Source organism: Sinohyriopsis cumingii, chromosome 8 (assembly GCF_028554795.1).
Source record: "Sinohyriopsis cumingii isolate HCF-2022 chromosome 8, ASM2855479v2, whole genome shotgun sequence".
In the NCBI taxonomy this organism is placed as follows: domain Eukaryota; kingdom Metazoa; phylum Mollusca; class Bivalvia; order Unionida; family Unionidae; genus Sinohyriopsis; species Sinohyriopsis cumingii.
Genome location: NC_142968.1, coordinates 53,810,494 through 53,829,121, shown reverse-complemented (window position 1 = coordinate 53,829,121; position 18,628 = coordinate 53,810,494). Strand labels below are relative to the sequence as shown.

Below are 18,628 nucleotides of genomic sequence, written 5' to 3'. Positions count from 1 at the left end.
GGTTTCGAAATGTCACGTCAATGTGTTTATATTAATCTACATTCCTGCTGTTATAGGACCATTAAAATCTACAATATGGAAACAAATTAAGCATACAATAAAGACATATATGACAGAAATCACGCAGAAGGAGACATTTGGAATGATACAGTGGAGACCATTAACATCTGTAAAGTTACTACCAAAATGTATCATATTCTTCTCCAATACCTAGCGGTTGACATTTTGGTTTTCATCTTGTTAATGCCTTATTTTAATAATGTCAATTATTATTATTATTATTATTATTATTATTATTATTATTATTATTATTAATATTATTATTATTAATATCATCATTACTATTGAACGTTTCAATCTATTTTACATATGGCCTGTTAAATATCGGCGGTTGCTCTTGCAATCGGTGTACATGACATTTTCTGTATTATATAGTCAACAGAGAAGAAAGTCATTATAATTATGACAAACATAGTCGCACTCGGCAGAGTTCAGTCAAATTTAATGAACGGATATGTTTTTTTCTTCACTCGAATGTTCTTATGTGTTATATATTTGAAAAGCAATCAATATAACGAAATATACATGTTATTGATATTTTGCAGATATAGTGTGTCCTCCTTATGTTTCATTTGATCACGTGGTATGTAGATTAGTCCAATGTTTTAACAACCACTGGCAATTGCGAGGATATTACTTATTATGATACGTAGTCTTAAGGTGTGCTATATACCTATAAGTTGTATGGACAGAATAAACAACAACAAAACAAAACAAAAAGGAACTTTTACCAGAGATTTTGATATAATTATATAAATATTGCATCATTCACATATATGTTTGTTGTGTCTGCCCATATTAATTTTTCTTTGGACCTGAAGGAGGAATAATCTAAACCGAAGCATTGGGAAAAGAAGTAAATATACTTCGTGCCATTATATGGGAAAATTACATTCATATATGAACACGACAGAAAGAGACTCAGTATGCTGTTGAGGTACAAATGAAACCGATGACTAACAAATCTAGGCAACACGTGACAGTTTCACATCGGATTAAAGATACTTCCACCAAGTGGTTGTTTTCATTCTTACCGCCTGTACCATGATTCGTTTTATTACTGCATCTGCTGGCATATACATTTGTTGCATGAACTACATGACTGTTTGCAATAGTAAGTATATATTGATACCTACCTACATTGATACATACCTACCTTCCTACCTACCTACATTCATACATTCATACGTACATATACACAAACATACATACATGCATACATACATACATACATACATACATACATACATACATAAATACATGCATACATACATGCATACATAAATACATACATGATCAAATACAAACATACGTACCTACCTACCTACCTACTACCTACCTACCTAACTACCTACCTACATACCTACCTACCTACCTACACACACATACATACATACATACATACATACATACCTACGTACGTACGTACCTACCTACCTACCTACCTACATAGATACATACATATATACATGCATACATACACACAGGCATGTATATATTCATACATATATACATACGTACATGGGGCTCCGAGTGGCCAAGTCGTTTAAGACGCTCTCAGTTATGGATCACGGCCATCTCTCTGCGTGGGTTCGAGTCTCGGATTCAGCCAATGATGGTATTTGAGAAAGCTTTCTAGTAGGTTCTCGTGGGTCGGTGGTTCTTTCTGGATTTTTCCTGGGTTCTTCTTCCACCAGTAATACTAGCCTTCATGTATAGCCTATCGTGTGCTGAAAAATGGTGTTAAAGCCTACAACAACAACAACAACAACAACAATACACTTACATACATACATAAATACATACATACATACATACATACATACATACATACATACATACATACATACATACATACATACATACATGCATACATACATACATGCTTGCATACATACATGTGGCATATCATGATATTCTTATATTACAATTATACTGGCCATGCAATTTGGTATACATCTGACTTTAAGCTCAATGATTTTTCATCTCCATTTTCATAGTATTTCTTTGTGTAACTGTTCTATGTTTTGATCAAAATACAACTTGCTTTATAATAGCCTCATTTTTGTAGCGATATCTGTATCTGCAACTACTGGATGCAATGCCATAATACAGTGGAATGTGGACAATGTGTCGTCGAAAGCTGAACAAATCGTTGTTAACATCGAAAATGCGACTGGAAATGTAATTGCTGAATGTCAGTATGATTGGTGCGCTAGTTGTGATAATCAGTCGGTGAAATGCAAATTATCGCATGAAAAGAAAAGATATATTATCTCTTTATCTATTATCAACGTCACAACAGATCACAGTGGAAATTACACAGCATGGATGAAGCAAGGAAAACAGTTTGCAAATTTTACAAAACATCTGATAGTGAAAGGTACGTACAAAGAGAAGCAATGTTTTCCTATATCAATAGTAACAGAGATGTTAAAATTATAATTAAATGCTTTGAAATACAACGCTCACACAATAAAAATAGCGTTATTTCAAAATAGATGAGTTTCCCACCGAAGTTATTCAATGAAGTATATACTATTCAGTGGTAGTCTTCAAAATCGGTTTGATTAGCATACGACTATTTTGTCAAAATATTTGATTCTTAGCCAGTAATATAAATCTTCTTCTATTGTTTGCTCTTTTGTTAGTTTTCAATCACTAATAATCAAAAGAAAATCAAAGAAAAAACATATACTTTTAAATTATAATGGAATAGAAGAGCACTGCAAGTGTTTTACTAGAAAATCAATATTAAATCAGTAAAAATATTCAAAATTATGACATACAATTACTTACGATACCGTGATACCGTGGTCCAGATGCTAAGATAAATGAAAGTCTTAAAAGAAAAGCGAACATCATGCTGTCCAAATTCAAATGTTATGCCTGTTCATTTAATGTTCACATTAAGGTATATTCTGTTATAAATTAGCTTTATTCTTTCCACGATCTGCGCTGACTTGTAAATGAACGATGGTTAGAATAGTTCAATTTGAAAACCGCTATGAAAATTAATGTAGAGCTGGTTTGAAACTCAATACAGAAATTTCTTTCCAATATTTTAAATTTATGAATTAAGTTGTGAAAATTCTGAAAGTTTTCATAATAAGCATGATCGGATTTTAATTAGGTGTTTCGAAAATATCAATCATTTTGTAATGGCAGGTTATACTGAAACATATATGTTTGTTTCCCATTTCAGATAAAGAGTATGGAAACTCTAGCTGTTATTCTGAGAAGAGTAAGCATTGTACTGTTGCACCACGTAGTAAGAATGTTCTAGCATCAATTCTTCTGGTTTTTATCTGTAGCGATATATCAATCATATTTATTGATAATATCCATTCGTTTTGTTTCATTTTGTTACTGGTTGAAATTATAAGCTCTAATCAATTCCATATAGGAACGATACCAGTTTTTATATACACATATGAACTTTGTTCATCATTATGTCAAATATATTGTTAGACTTATGCACATAAGGATTGTTGTCAGGCAAATTCATCATTCACTAAATATCTCATTCAATATATTGCTTTCAATATTTATGATAAATTGAACACCAGCTTGTCTTCCTTCAGTTACAATCCTTTAACTATTACACAGTCGATTCTACGAGATTCCTATCGTTTTGCTGAGGAATGTTTTCTATGTCGTTTTAGTGATTACTGGCATCTACCACTGCAAACGTTTTGCAAGTGAAATATCAAGTCTAAAATTATCCGTAGGTTCAGAATAACATAGTGAATAAAGTATTGTTAGTATCTGAAATAGAAATGGTGTTTTAAACGTCTTTCCAAAATGACTCGCTAAGCATTTACAGGAGAGGAACCGTGTTGATTACACATCGTTCAGAACACGCCATTCATATTGATTTGCTCAGTCCTGTATATCATAGTATAGACATTATCCACAACTATTTTAATGACATTGCGTCCAAACAATAATGTAAAATATGTCACGTACATTCTACATAAATCGATCATAACAGTATTATTAGCATGTTCATTTATCTTCTTAACGAGACGAAACATCTGTCAGGTTATATACAGAACTGTATTTATGATGTGATCTATTTTAAATTATGTTTTATAAGCACTTTGTTTCTTGCCTACTAACAATTTATTGCAAAACAAAAATTATCTTATTGCAAGTCTATAGACAATTCATACAAACCTAATATGGGCCTTCCCTTCACGAGCTGGTTTTGTTTCTGAATAGCATATTACTGAAGAGAATCTACTGTATATTAGCAAATGATGATGAAGTTTAGTCGAAACCACATTTGTTCCATGTATGACTATGCTGTTCACACCAACATCCTTAATATTAACACCGATTTGTTTGTGTTCATGCCTTATTCAGTTCAGTTAAAATATCGCTAGCTTTATGGATTTAAGTTTAAGCACTGTTCTGTTTGCTCTAATTGTTGTTTTGTGTTAAACACCGACCATTGCATGTCTTATCTTTTCGGCTTCTATCTCCACCACGTATGCGAGATGCCGATGGTTCTAACCCCGCCAGAGTCAGACTAAAATCTTATAAAAATGATGCTAACAGCTGCCTTGCTAAGAGCTCAGCATTAAGATGTTAGTGTTAGGACTGGTCGGCCTGGTGTCATGATAATGTGACTGATTGGGATATCATGCTACATGTTTGAGGCACGATGCCATGGTACTAGACATCACTATAAACTGCCACAATGTAGACATCGTAGTGATATGACTGAAAAAGTGTTAAAACGTCGTTAAAAATTTCAAAATCTAAATTCCATTTCTACCTGAACTTTGATATCTATGACATTTCTATCTTGATATGTTAGACTGTTTATGGTACACTTTTATAATGTATAGCGATCGCCGATAGCTGCGTATGAAACACAAATGTATGATACATATTTTAGCAGCTATTTTAGGAAATAAAGAAGAAAAATATTCATGAATAATTTTTGATATCTTACAATATTTAAGATTATGCAGGTACTTGTTAAACCTTTGATCCTTTGCTAATACATGAGGACAATTTCTGCTTCGTCATATTGTAGCCCCTATATGTTTTGTTATATGTAATATATCAACCCTTTAAGAAGCTTAATGTGTTGGAAGCATATGTATCTGTTCATTCAAAATTTGGCCAATGTTATTTCCATAACATCTGAAACTTTCTTCATAATTGCCTCTTTATAATTTAAAACATGATGTTTTAATTATTATTCATTTCGCCCATCCATCGAATGTACCATTTCTCTGTAAAGATCATTTAATTTTTATATATTGTCAGTGTATGATACACCAGATAAGAACTTTGTGTCCAAAGCCCACTTATCAATCCACTTCTCTCTCACTCTAGATATCAAAATATAGACAGATTATACTGTGTAGTGGCATGCATACATTTTGTTAAGTGCATGTTTTCTGCCCTGCTATGGAAACACAAAATGCATAGTCTTAGCCAGTTTGTCTTCACTGTTGTATTATGTGATTACAAATTTTTTAAACGGGTTATCTCTCAAATGTATCGTTCGCTTGTTCTAGTGGCATAATCCTCTTTCAATTTTGTTCTCGTCTATGCGTAAATAAAACATATGCGATTTAGTGACACCTTTGTTAGGTTAAATTCCCATTGCCATTAGAAAGGCTTTGCAATTTTGCTAAACTAAATAAGAATTTTTAGCGTCTTTAATATCCATGGCTGATACTAGGCCAGTTGTAAATCTCAACAGTGTAAGTTTCAAGAGTATTCTGTAGGCTAAATTAGTAGCAGGAAATGGTTTTGCATGGTAATTGTGTTGATGATGTTTTCGGTTTGATCGACTCCTTTATGAAAACAAAGCATATGGTATGCATTTCCAAAACAGTTTGAGATATTAAGTTACGTCTGAATGTGCCTTAATGTATTTTTTCGTGTGTGAAAGGTATTAAAATATTTCCAGATAAAAGGTTATAATCTGCAGGCTAGTTGGTGCTTAGTAACACATGAATAATTAGTTATATAATTCTTTAGTATGCTTATATAACGGTTGATCTCTTGACAAATCTCCTTTTAAAAAGTATAATATAATAGATTGTGAAAGCAGATTGAAATTGTACTTTGGAAAAATAAGATAATAATGTTATTTTTGTATTATGTTTCGATGGATATTTGTGTGTAGATGATAGCTATTAATCATCCAAATTGTTAACACATTTCTTGCACCGGGTTGTGAAAAGCCTTACAGTGTTCCTTACCGGTTCTGATTATCAATTGCTCTTACGGTCTACTTGTATATGTATTGTTATCAGCCGTAGAAAGAGAATCAAGATACGGAAGAGAGATTACCACATGTTAAATGATAAATTGTGTAGTTTTACTTTGTCGACTGGACAAACCTGTACCATTTTATTCATTTTGTGATATTGATTTTATTCATTGCATTTAATGATTTGGATTGTTATGTTTCTTATATGTATATTCAGTCTTAACGTATTCCAAATTGTCATAAATTGTCAAGTAAGTGTAAATCTACACGGACCGTTTGGCATCCGTCAATTACCCTTTAACGGTTCTTTGCTACGCACAAATGCACCTTTCGTTTGTCTTCCTGCTTCTTTACAAGTCAAGTTGGAATCATTTCAAGGTATTGCAATTCTTAGCTATGCTTAGATAGTTCATTCTATCAGTGCATTTTGTAAAGCGGAAAGATGTTGCAGGCCAGTGATAATAGCAACTCCAAGGTCATATAAAGGCAACATAAGGAAAATACAATTTATTTAGCAAAGTGACAAACCAAACGTACCTCATACCATATTGACGCAGGACGTTGCGCACCAAACTTTATCCAAATACGCATCGAAGCAAAAGTATGTAGCAGGCAGGTGGACATGAAAAAAAGAGTATGTATATAACAAAATGAAAAGCCAAACGCGTCTTAAAAAATAGGGTTGGATAATACAAAGACGTGAAATAGAATCTAAAAGCGGGTGTTCGTATGTCATGATATGATATGATATGATATGATATGATATGATATGATATGATATGATATGATATGATATGATATGATATGATATGATATGATATGATATGATATGATACGATACGATACGATATGATATATGATATATATATAATATAATATAATATAATATAATATAATATAATATAATATAATATAATATAATATAATATAATATAATATAATATAATATAATATGATATGATATGATATGATCTGATTTCGTACATCCCCTTTGAGAGTCTTCAAGCTCCACAAGGAATGTTTTTACACCTTCTAGCTCGTCTGTTATTGAATAACCTTCTCTAGATGTTTGTTGACTTGTATATACTAGCTACCTACTTATTTTCGTCAAAAAACATCTGATTAGGACAACGAATGAGATATACTTATTACAAGTTGTAACGTGTGAAATTGCTGTACCTATGCGGAAATTGAGTATTACCTGTCTAAACGCTAAAGGAAAAATGCAGATTCAAAACTCGAGACATATTTATACTTCATAACATTCCTTCTTTCATGTTTGATCTGCGACGAAACAAATCGGTTGATAAAATTATCTCAAGTTTTCGTTACATTTTGGCAAAATTTTCGAAGCGTTCTTTTCACCCAGTTAAAGGTTTGGTGTGTTCTCGTTATGTACGAATGCCTTTGTGACCATCGGAACATCTCTCTTTTACTACTTTTAAAATATTATTTTATTATCAAGTACCTCTTTTGTATTAATATTATTTTGCAATGTAAGCATGCTTCTATATTACAAGAACCATTGAACTTGTCTGTCAGTAGCTACGTTTTGTAGCCACTTCTGTTTAAAATGTGCAAATATTTTTGCAAGTCGAATAATTTCGATATTCAGACTTGACTGTTCAAATTTGATGCCTTCAAATTTCAACATAGTCATTAGTCTTAGCGTTAATTTCTCAATGTCGCTCTTCGAGTGAAAGCTTAAAGGTAATCTGGATAAAGCACCGTTCGGATATATAGTTTTTTCTAAATGTCAAATCTCATCAAACACTTTCCATAGCGTTGAAGTCTATGTGGCAAATCTAAACAAAATCATGTTTGTGCTCACATGGCTGCTAATAGCTTAGGGTCAATTTCAAGTTTGAATCATGATCCAATTCAGTAGCTGTTGAAATGGTTCTCATGACCGGGTTACTGCAAGATTATCTTTCTATTTTGCTCTTACTGGCATACATAGTTTTAAAGATGGTAACAATATCATTTATTGCTGGACATCTGTGAAAGATTGTTCTTCGTTTGGACCTCAAGTTAACAGGTGATGACTTTTAAAAGCTTAAAAGCTCATCTCAATGGTGATATGCTATTCCTAAACTTCGTTGGATATATGTTGCAAAGTTTAGAGTTTCCATTTCAGTTATGGCATTTCAGAATCACGCCAGTAGTCATTTATGTTAATCAGATAGCCAAGAAATCTAAAATATGATCCTGAGAATTCTAACAGACTTTGATATTGCGTAAGCGTTTGCAATTGATTTCATACCTCTTTCACCATGCTCTTATTGTGTTTCCCATTTGTCGGAACTTTGCATAATATCACCTTAGAGCTTCGGATATCATTTTATGAAAACGTTTGGACGCGGAACATATTAAAATGAAACTTACGAAAGATAAAAATAAGAGTTGTACGGCGGCATGAATCTTGGAACAGGGTCATCTGACAAACACTTGAGTTTGCATTCAGTATTGCTAGTATATTTGCACCCACAAGCCTTGCAAAGGGTTTTTCAATTGATGGCGGTTATTTTAATTGACTCGATCAGTTTAGTTTAAGCTACACGGATTAGTATTGCACTGTTTAGTTTTCGCACGACAGGCGTTCTCGTGTTTTCAGCTTTCATTACATCCAATTCTTCTTGGACTTTATTAAAATAAAGGACATGGTCATTCTTGGCTTAGGAAGAAACAACGTTTGGCACTTAATAAAAAGAACGACTTTAATTAACGTTTGGCCTTTGCATACATTAAGGAATTTCTCGAGTTAGTCCATAATTTTTATGTATCTAGCAATTTCGCTTGCAGTTTTGGAGATTTTATCTCAGGAATAAATTTAGGATATGTTTGTATGTTCAATAATCTTGTGACCCGCCCATGAGTGTCTGATTAAAACGAGTTACGAAGAATATGTCCTGCACCCTGAATGAAAAGTTTTGTTGAATTTCACATGTAATTTTTCCCAGCACTTCAAATTTAGAGTCCCTAGTGCATTATAATGTTATTTCAGGGTTAGAAAGATCTTGGACTCCGATCGTTTGTAAATTCATATATAAAATTATAGTGTCATCACCTTCTGTATCCATGTTGGATACAACTGACTCGTTGTTTATTTTTGAAATGTCTTATTTACGTCCGAATCTTCAATGTGATGATTGTCCATATAAATACAGGTTTCTATTTCGATTAATTCTTGCGGACACCTGATTTCGACATGCATGATGTTTCTTAATTTTTGTCTTCTTACACGTGTGAACTTTTACAGGATCTTAATCCCGAGAATAATCCATATGATTTACACATCTAATGGATTCTTGTTTAAATTATTCGGATAACGTTCAGAGAAGAGAATTTTGTTGCATTCAATGCAGTTCGTTCCCCAGTTTCTTACACAATGGTTTGTTACTTTTGTTGTCCAAGTCGACAACTGATCATCTTGTTGTTTTATGTTATTAGGTTGCCCTAAATAATAATTTCAGTGCCAAATGTAGTTCTGTAAAAAAGAATTGTTTCGCTTTCGCTTTGCACTTTCTGTTTAAATGTTGCTCTTTCAAAATGTACATTACTCTTCGGAACTTGCACCTCACGAATATATCAGTTACTCGTTTCCTTTCATATTGATCCTCCTCTGCCTGGTTGATCAAGGACAACATATCATCAGTCTCACTTTCTATGCAGTAAATCAAATGTTTCACATTGATGTATTTTAAGTTTCACTAACTTAACTTCTTTTCCACGACTGTAGATCTTGATAAGTCAACTTTGTCTTGATTTGTATATTGAAACCATACTCACCTGTGATATGTTGATTTTACCACTGCCACGTTGTAATGCCATTCCGCATTTAAAAAAGTCTCCAGAAAACAGTACACGTGTGATAGAGAAGCAATACTATTTAAACTCTGGTGAATACATAGCATACATGAGCTTTGAGTTTTCTAATCCACTCTAAAATGCTTTTATTCCTTCCCATGCCAAGAACTATTGAGTGATATTTGATAACTAAATCCCTCAGGTAGAAGGTATCATAACCACTATAGAGACATGGAACGGTAGACGTGATTTTTTTGCCTCCCAGATACTATTTTTGCGAAACTTCAAAAGTATGTTCTTAAGGTTAACGATTTGGTGTATAACAACAAACACTTTCCATAACCTAATATAGCACTAACAGCGTGCCATTGTATGCTAATATTTTCATAGGAATACTCGTGCAAAAGATTTTTGGTGTGCCCTATATACCTCCAAAGTGATGCAGATTTCTTGACAAATATACTCAAAATGGATCGGAAATGTCAACAAGTTCAACATATTTCATGAATTCGCCAATAACGTCCATCCTACCTGATTTATGTGATAGTGATTAAAGAGGTACAACATCTTTTGGATGCTCGTCTACCATCTTGGACGGGAACATTGAAAATGACCCGTATTATAAACCAAACGGCACTCATCACTATATCATTCCATCCTGCTGTCAACCCGAGGACGTATAAAGATGTTCAATACAAAATGTGCTCTTGGACGAAATGCATATACTACAATCTGACTCTCAGAGACCTAAACATGAACCTTTGAATGAGAGATGAGAGATGAGAGAACTAGCTACATAGAGGATGATATTATCATAACTGGACTGATCCATAGAGGTTCCACGAAAACTGATAAACGCCTTCATTTTTCTAGTTACGTTCCACCCCAATGTCCCAAACCTTCAACATATTACTTGACTGTGTTGAATGTAAATTGCATCTTCTAAGTGTCCTAGTGGCATATTGTATGATCTCCTGTCTCCTTACCTTACACCTAAAAGATGAGTGACCAGCCGGTACTTACCGAGTTAAGTTCAGACAAAACCACAGATTTTGGCGGGGCCCCGAGTGACCACGTGGTCTAAAGCGATCTCCGTTACGAGTCACTACCATCTCCCCTCTGTCTGCGTGGGTTCTAGTCTCAGATTCAGCCAATGTGGGTATGTGAGAAAGCTTGCCAGTAGCTTCTCGTGGGTCGATGGTTCTTTTAGGAGTTTTTTCCGGATTCTTCCTACACCATTAATACTGGCCGCCATGTATAGCCTATCGTGTGCTGAAAATGGCGTTAAACCCTACTGCAACAGATTGGGGCACATATTGCTACAAAAACAAGCATTGCCTAGTTTGCAAAAAATGCCTGAAATGAAATCGATCAGAAAAACAACGATATTAGACAGATAAACTGGTAATCAGAAGTTAGGATGTTGAACAAAAACAGTATTCATTCTTCTAACATGCATAATGAGTACGACTCGATACGTCGGGAAAACTGTTGGGTTTTGTTTGTACTTTGCGCGATCACTACAAATAGCGTGGTGTGCCTTTGTGGCTTTAACAAGAAGATATACATGTCAGCAAGTATATTTTTCTGGCGGATAAACACGTGAAACTCAGAGAAGAAACACGGACCCACAGTAAGCTGCTGGAAATAATTCTCACATACCTACGTTTGCGGATGTAAGACATCAGCCTACGCAGATAATGGTGAGAGTTGAGAGGTCTGTAAATGCGAGTGAACTAGTCCAGTCAGCCACCAAGGGCCATGCGCAAATAAAGAAGAAATAAAAACTGCATTCGAATTTGTAAAGAAACAACACGCTCTTAAGCAATGCTGCTTAAAATATAAATAGTAACGTTGGATTGATTAAGTTGTTTATGTTATAACTATTAATATTTTGATTAATTTTGTTTCAGTTTCATCGAGCTCTATATCTAACAACAGAGATACGTCCACGGAGGAAGGCGTTAATGATAAGTATTATGCTAAAGTAGGCTTTACATAGTAAATAATATATAATATCACCATCAGCATAAACAAAGGTAAGAACAAAAGAGGAATGCATGCATTTTAGCAATTAAGTAAGAATGCAGAATATTTGGAAACGATTTATGTATTTTGTCTTTCGTAATGGAATATTTATGTTGAGATGTCCAAACTGACATCCAAAAACCATAGTTTCATCAGAATGTGCCACTGATGTCACGGAGAACGATCTATAAGTATCATCGCCTTAAAAAACGAATTGTATATTGCATAATACTGAATTGTTTCCATGATTTCGTTACCACGTGCGAGCTTTTAAATAAGAATAATATTATAATAATATTATATTTCCTTTCAGGTCTCCCGTTAGAGCTTCTTGGTGTGGGACTAGTATTCATTGCATGTACCCTGATCATCGTTGGAATCTTAATTTCAGTGACGCAGAGGCGTAAATTTGTTTCTAGAAGATTGGGTATGATTATTCTATACTCTTCAATCACTCAACTATCCATACCTACTTAGATCTCCAGATTTATGGTTATGACAAATTTCTTTCCTAAATGAAGATTGCAAAATTAAATTTGTGTGTGTATTTCATTTAGTTTTATGAAAGTCAACATCCACTCAAACTTCACCAACTGCAGAAATGTCTAACTTACTTTAGTGATGTCTGCTAAAAATCTATGCAGCATATTTTGTCCCAATTTAGCTTAGTGAACTGATCAAATTCATCCATGCGCATGACATATGTTGCACAATTAGTTGATCTAACAAGGAACCTCGTGGGCAGGTTATCTAATATGAAGTGTTTCGTGGCCGGTAATTTCATATGGTTATCGTATATGGCGTATTTGATTCAAATGCATTTGCGTTGTTTTGTTGTTCTTTCTTGTATCTGCTTGTGCGAAAGGAGGTTACCATGCTGCGACAGGCATATTCATTGTAGACACAGTATTCTATAACTGTTTCAAGAATAAAGCATACCTCTATACGAATATAATGAATGACTTCCCACCATTTTATAATATATATTCTGTGCAGTAGTCTTTTAAGTCTGACATTAGCAGGAAAATTGCATTTGTTGCAGAGTTATAGCAAAGAGACAACTTGATAACCTTAATATGCTTTTAATGGCTGGTTTACATGGATTTTTATGCTGGAAAAAAACAATACACTTATATGCAAACAATGACGCAGTTGAACCATATTGAAATTTGTAATAATAGCAATTTTAGCGTGCACGAGCAACGCATATTAAAGTAAACAATGCTTTGATTGTACAACTGACAGCTCTCCCATTACTTACCTTCTATATGCACCTCAATCCCACCACCCCGCACAACCCATGTGTGCATAATATCACTGGGCCACATATTATGGTGCTAATTCAACATTATTCTTAATGCAATGCACATTAATATATCATCGGGGTAAATAATGTCATACTATCAAAAGCATACTGCTAAATTAAAAAGAGGCATTAGAGTGCTTCACTTGTTATAATGAAGATCAAACACATTGAATGAAACTGAACCAACATATAACATATCTATCTATAAAGCAGTTTGAAGAGGTACTAACTGCATTCAGGCTGTATAAGGTCTTAATTATATGTCAAGACTCTACTGTGACTAATGCATATCAAAAGGACACATCCATATCCAAAGTATGTGGTATTCACAGATGCATATGACAATCATTTTAAGTCAGGATGAACATGATATACCTGTGGGACAGAAATATTTAAAATATAATATTTACAATACCACGTTCCCTTGGCTACAATGAAGAGAAGCTATACACACAGAGTCAATACGTTACATTTCATGTATCCAAAATGTATGCCACTATTCGTGCATAATTTTTCCGCTTCTGACAGTCATATTATTATCCAAACGCTTGTTGAATATTGTCACTTGATAAGGCAAATATAACGCTTAACATGTAGTTAACATATGAAGGACCATAAAGATGACATGTGCATGAAGGATCACAAGAAAATAACCGTGGATGTAAATGATAGGTTCAAAGGTAAATTTCAGTTAATGGTGCAGCTTGTTAGAATAATAAACATTCAATGTAAATTTAACCAACAACCAATTAATTGATGCATAACTGTATGCAGCTCCAAGTAGAAGAAATAACTATTTACCTACTTCTAAAATTTGCACAAAAATTACGCATAAGGTTATGAAATCGGGGTGTTTATCCATCGGTATACTAAGAAAATGGAACATCAAGTAATCGTTATCGTCATACATTATTTTGTTTCTACAGATGTTATGTTTCACTTCATTCAGCCTAAATTCAAGTGCAGTACTCTCTGCTAATTATCTTGTCTCCGTATTTGATACAGTTTTTAATACATCCATGTAATTGCATTTAATGAGACCGCTTGATGCGAGATTCTTCTTGCTTATTTAAATTGTGTTGCATGTGTAACTTTTAAAAAAAATTCTTGTCTTAGAACAGATAACGCTTTCTTTCCTTTTAATAATAGTGTCTCTATTTTATCATTTATTCCTTGCATCACGTCTTTTTTATTGATACTTCTAATCAGCGTATTGTGTTTAGGCCTGCTTAGATAGGATGACTTTCAGCATGCATTTTGTTCATAAGGTAAAATAAATATAACCTTTGGTATAGTTTTGAATGTAGTAAATGATTTGGAAGTTAGCGTGATAGGTCTTCTTGTTGTTGTTGTTGTTGTTGTTGTATGGTTTAACGCCATAGTTCAGCACACGATAGGCTATACATGGCGGCCAGTAATAATGGTGGAGGAAGAACCAGGGAAACTACCAGAAAGAACCACCGATCCACGAGAAGCTACTGGCAAGCTTTCTCATATACCCACATTGGCTGAATCCGAGACTCCAACCCACGCAGACAGAGGTGAGATGGTAGTGATCCGTAACGGAGAGCGTTTCCGACAACTAAGACACTCGCCCCCCACCCCCGTGATAGGTCGAAGTGTTTTTGTATTTATATTAAGTTTGTTTCAAGGTTATCTATTCATCCTTTCAATTCCTTAAAATTAATTTTCTTAGATCACTGATTATGTATTAATGTTAGCTGTGATCAAAATTTTAGGCCAGTACTTGTTTGCGCAAAAATCATTCGTTGAAATTGTGAACGCTTTATACTTTTGTTTGTGTTCGTTATTCAATTCTTTATGTAACTGTTCTAGCTTAGATTTGTTAAAACAATAGGTTTTCATGGATTTTTTACATTGCCCATGCCACCCTCTAAGCTTCACGTTCTCTTTTTATCCTTTACAATCTCTTATAATCATCGTTCTGGAAATCGACTGATGTTACCTTACTAAGTCTAAGGCTAAGATCATTTTAATTTTTTTATCAAGCATCTTTTGTACATCGCGCAAACAGGATGATGAAAGCCAAACGTTATTGGTAGCTTGCCTCATGGTTATATAACTCATTTTGGAACGTGTGTGTCAGTACCAATTTCTTGAACCATGGTTTTCTCTTATAGCTGGATATTTCATTTGATGATTAAGAAGTCCATGTAATAGTATAGGTCGCAGCCGGTGTACGTTAAAGAGAATGTGTACTATTTTCAACATTTTGTTTCTTTTCTTAATTATTGTCATTGCCCAACAAATAGTTTTAAACTCAACTGCTAGCAGTTCAATTTATTTGCTTTTGTTCAAACAACTGAATATCTGCTCAATATTGTTAAATATTTTCCCCAAACTGAAGAAAGATAAAGGTTTGTCCTTTTTCTTAGCACTTGACACTATATAACAATGTTTATAGGCGGGAAACATCTGTACTATTTGTATCTCGTAATACAAAAAATAAAACCAACGTAACAATAATATACACAAAGATCCACTGTAAGATACATATCCTGAACAAGGTTTTAAATAATGCCTGTAAACAAAAGCATAATGCAGCATGGATGATGCCGTAAACAATCAAGAAAACATGTAATATCGTATATCCGGCTTCAATTCTTGTCTCGTCTCAGATTAAATTAATACGTCAACGATACATTTTACTTTGAATAAAAAATGTCACTATGCAAAAGCTGATCTCTTTAAACGTGTATTATAGAGAAAGGACAGTATCGGTGTCATAAAACCACAAGTTTACGACTGGGATGAGATTGGATATATTTTCCCTTCAACTCTTCAAATGAATATAAGATTATATATACTAACGCTAAAGTTTTAACTGGGTGTTCATGCTCGTTTAAATTGTAATAATAGGTGATATTTAATACCTAAATCCATTCTGAATCTGTAAACAACAAAAACTCAAGTTAATTTTATATATGGATTTGATTAAAGAATATACATTATATTCATGAAATGATAATGTTGAGTCATGTCATCCTTGCTCAGTTTAAATCTTTTGATAGGTTCTCGAACAGTGCAAAGGCCATGTGTAAGGCCATCAAATAGAAACGTCCTCCGAGAATTGTTAAGCTTTGAGGACAATGACACTCCTCTAAACGTACCAACAAAGCACAAACATGCATGCTGTAGGGCAAGGACAACGGGTTATCCAAATATAAATAGAAAATCTAGGAGCATGCAAACGCTTATGGACCATACCCAGGATTTGTGGAATCCAGTTGGACAAACGATGTCTTTGCAAACTTTGATACCATTATCGCATGCGATTCAACGACGCAACCAAACTGATAGTTCGCTAAACATGGCTAGTAGCTCCTCATTAACAGACAGATTGCCCAGTAAAATATAAATTCTGAATCTGTAAACAACCAACAAACAAATTATTTCCATATAGGGATTTGATTAAAGAATATACAATATATTTATGAAATGATAATGTTGAGTCATGTCGTCCTTGCTCAGTTCAAATTTTTTATAGATTCTCGAACGGTGCATCGGCCATGTGTAGGGCCATCACATAGAAACGTCCTCCGAGAATTTTTAAACTTTGAGGACAATCACACTCCTCTAACCATCCTATCAACGCACGAACGCGCATGCAGGAGGATAAGGACAATGGGTTATCCAAATATACATAGAAAATCTAGGAGTTTGCGAACACTTATGGACCATACCCAAGACTTGTGGAACCCAATGCGACAAACGTTGTCTCTGCAAACTTTAATACCATTATCGCATGCGATTCAACGACGCAACCAAATTGATAATTCGCAAGACAAGACTTGTTACTTCTCACGAATTGACAGATTGCCCAGTATGGAAGGCTCTGCAAACGAGATCAGACTGGATGAACTTTACTCAATGGTTCGAAAAGACAATCAATTCAGTTCAGATGACCAGCAAACTGGAGCTAAATCTCTAAACATGAACAACTTCCTACCTCAGAGTCTCGGCCAGCACTCACAGGAGGATCAATACAGTACAATAGATGAGGTACCTAGTCACAACCTTCTTCTCTCGTATGTATGTATGTATGTATGTATGCATGTATTATATATGGAGTATATATTCATGCATGCATGTATGCGTGCTTTGTTTGCTACTGTACTAAAAGACACATAAACCTTCACATACGTAAATACATATACATATCAGGAAGCAAAACATATATATATATATATATATATATATATATATATATATATATATATATATATATATATATATATATATATATATATATATATATATATATATATATATATGCTTTGCATTATCGTCTGCATCAAACACATGCCAGGCTGGGTTAACGACACTTCTTGTAATTATTTTTAATTATTTTTGTGACTTGGCCTGAGTATCTTGATTTACAAAAAAATTACATTTTAGCACATAAAAATGTATGATCTTTGTTTTGCCAATACTGGACGAAATGTGTGCGTGTTCTTTAACACATATGTATTTATTCATTTCATTTCATCCGTATATCCATCTTTATATCTATTTACTTTATTCCATTTAAAACAATCGTGTATGTTAACCTTGTATTTATAGGCTAGATTGTCTTCCTATCACTTTGACAAAGCCAATGGAATTGATGAAAGTCTGAAAGAGGACCGCAGGAACACCGAAACTGGATACCATGATTATGATTACGAAACCCCACCCACTCGTTATAAACCATGATGTGTTGCAATTATGCTAAGGCGCCGAACGTCTTTTAGAGGGCGAGATAGAAGCAGTTCAACTGGTTTATTTGTCATAGAACTTGCAACACTTATTTGGTCATAAGAACGAATATTCTCAATGTTGTCTGTAAATTAGGTATATCACGTTATGTTCAAAACGTGACGATGTATGTTTAGTGCACATAATATATATTTTCGCTACATAATTATGTTAATATATTGTTATCTTTTAATTCTTAATAAAATTACTAAATTCTTTTTAGTTGTTAGAAGATATTTGAGTGAAAACTGCATGATCAAAGAACAGGGAAAAGGGCGTGTGACGTATTGAACTTGAGTGTTGACAATTGTTGCCTTCTATCTAATGCAACAATGGGCGGATGACAAAGTTTTCTGAATCAATTGTTCTTTTCCCTTTATGAGATAGTATTTCCATCCTGCTGGGTTTGCCTGGTTGTACATTTGAGA

The 18,628-nt window shown here is 33.9% G+C and overlaps 1 protein-coding gene across 1 annotated transcript; it reads left to right on the top strand.

Moving 5' to 3' along the window:
- Nucleotides 1-1,026: 1,026 nt before the first annotated feature.
- Nucleotides 1,027-18,418, top strand: LOC149793541 (uncharacterized). The gene is made up of 7 exons (XM_089967514.1): nt 1,027-1,174; nt 2,132-2,443; nt 3,266-3,304; nt 12,022-12,078; nt 12,450-12,563; nt 16,951-17,465; nt 18,027-18,418. The coding sequence occupies exons 1-7, from the start codon at nt 1,105-1,107 to the stop codon at nt 18,156-18,158; spliced, it is 1,239 nt and encodes a 412-aa protein (XP_089823640.1). The 5' UTR covers nt 1,027-1,104; the 3' UTR covers nt 18,159-18,418.
- Nucleotides 18,419-18,628: the final 210 nt, after the last annotated feature.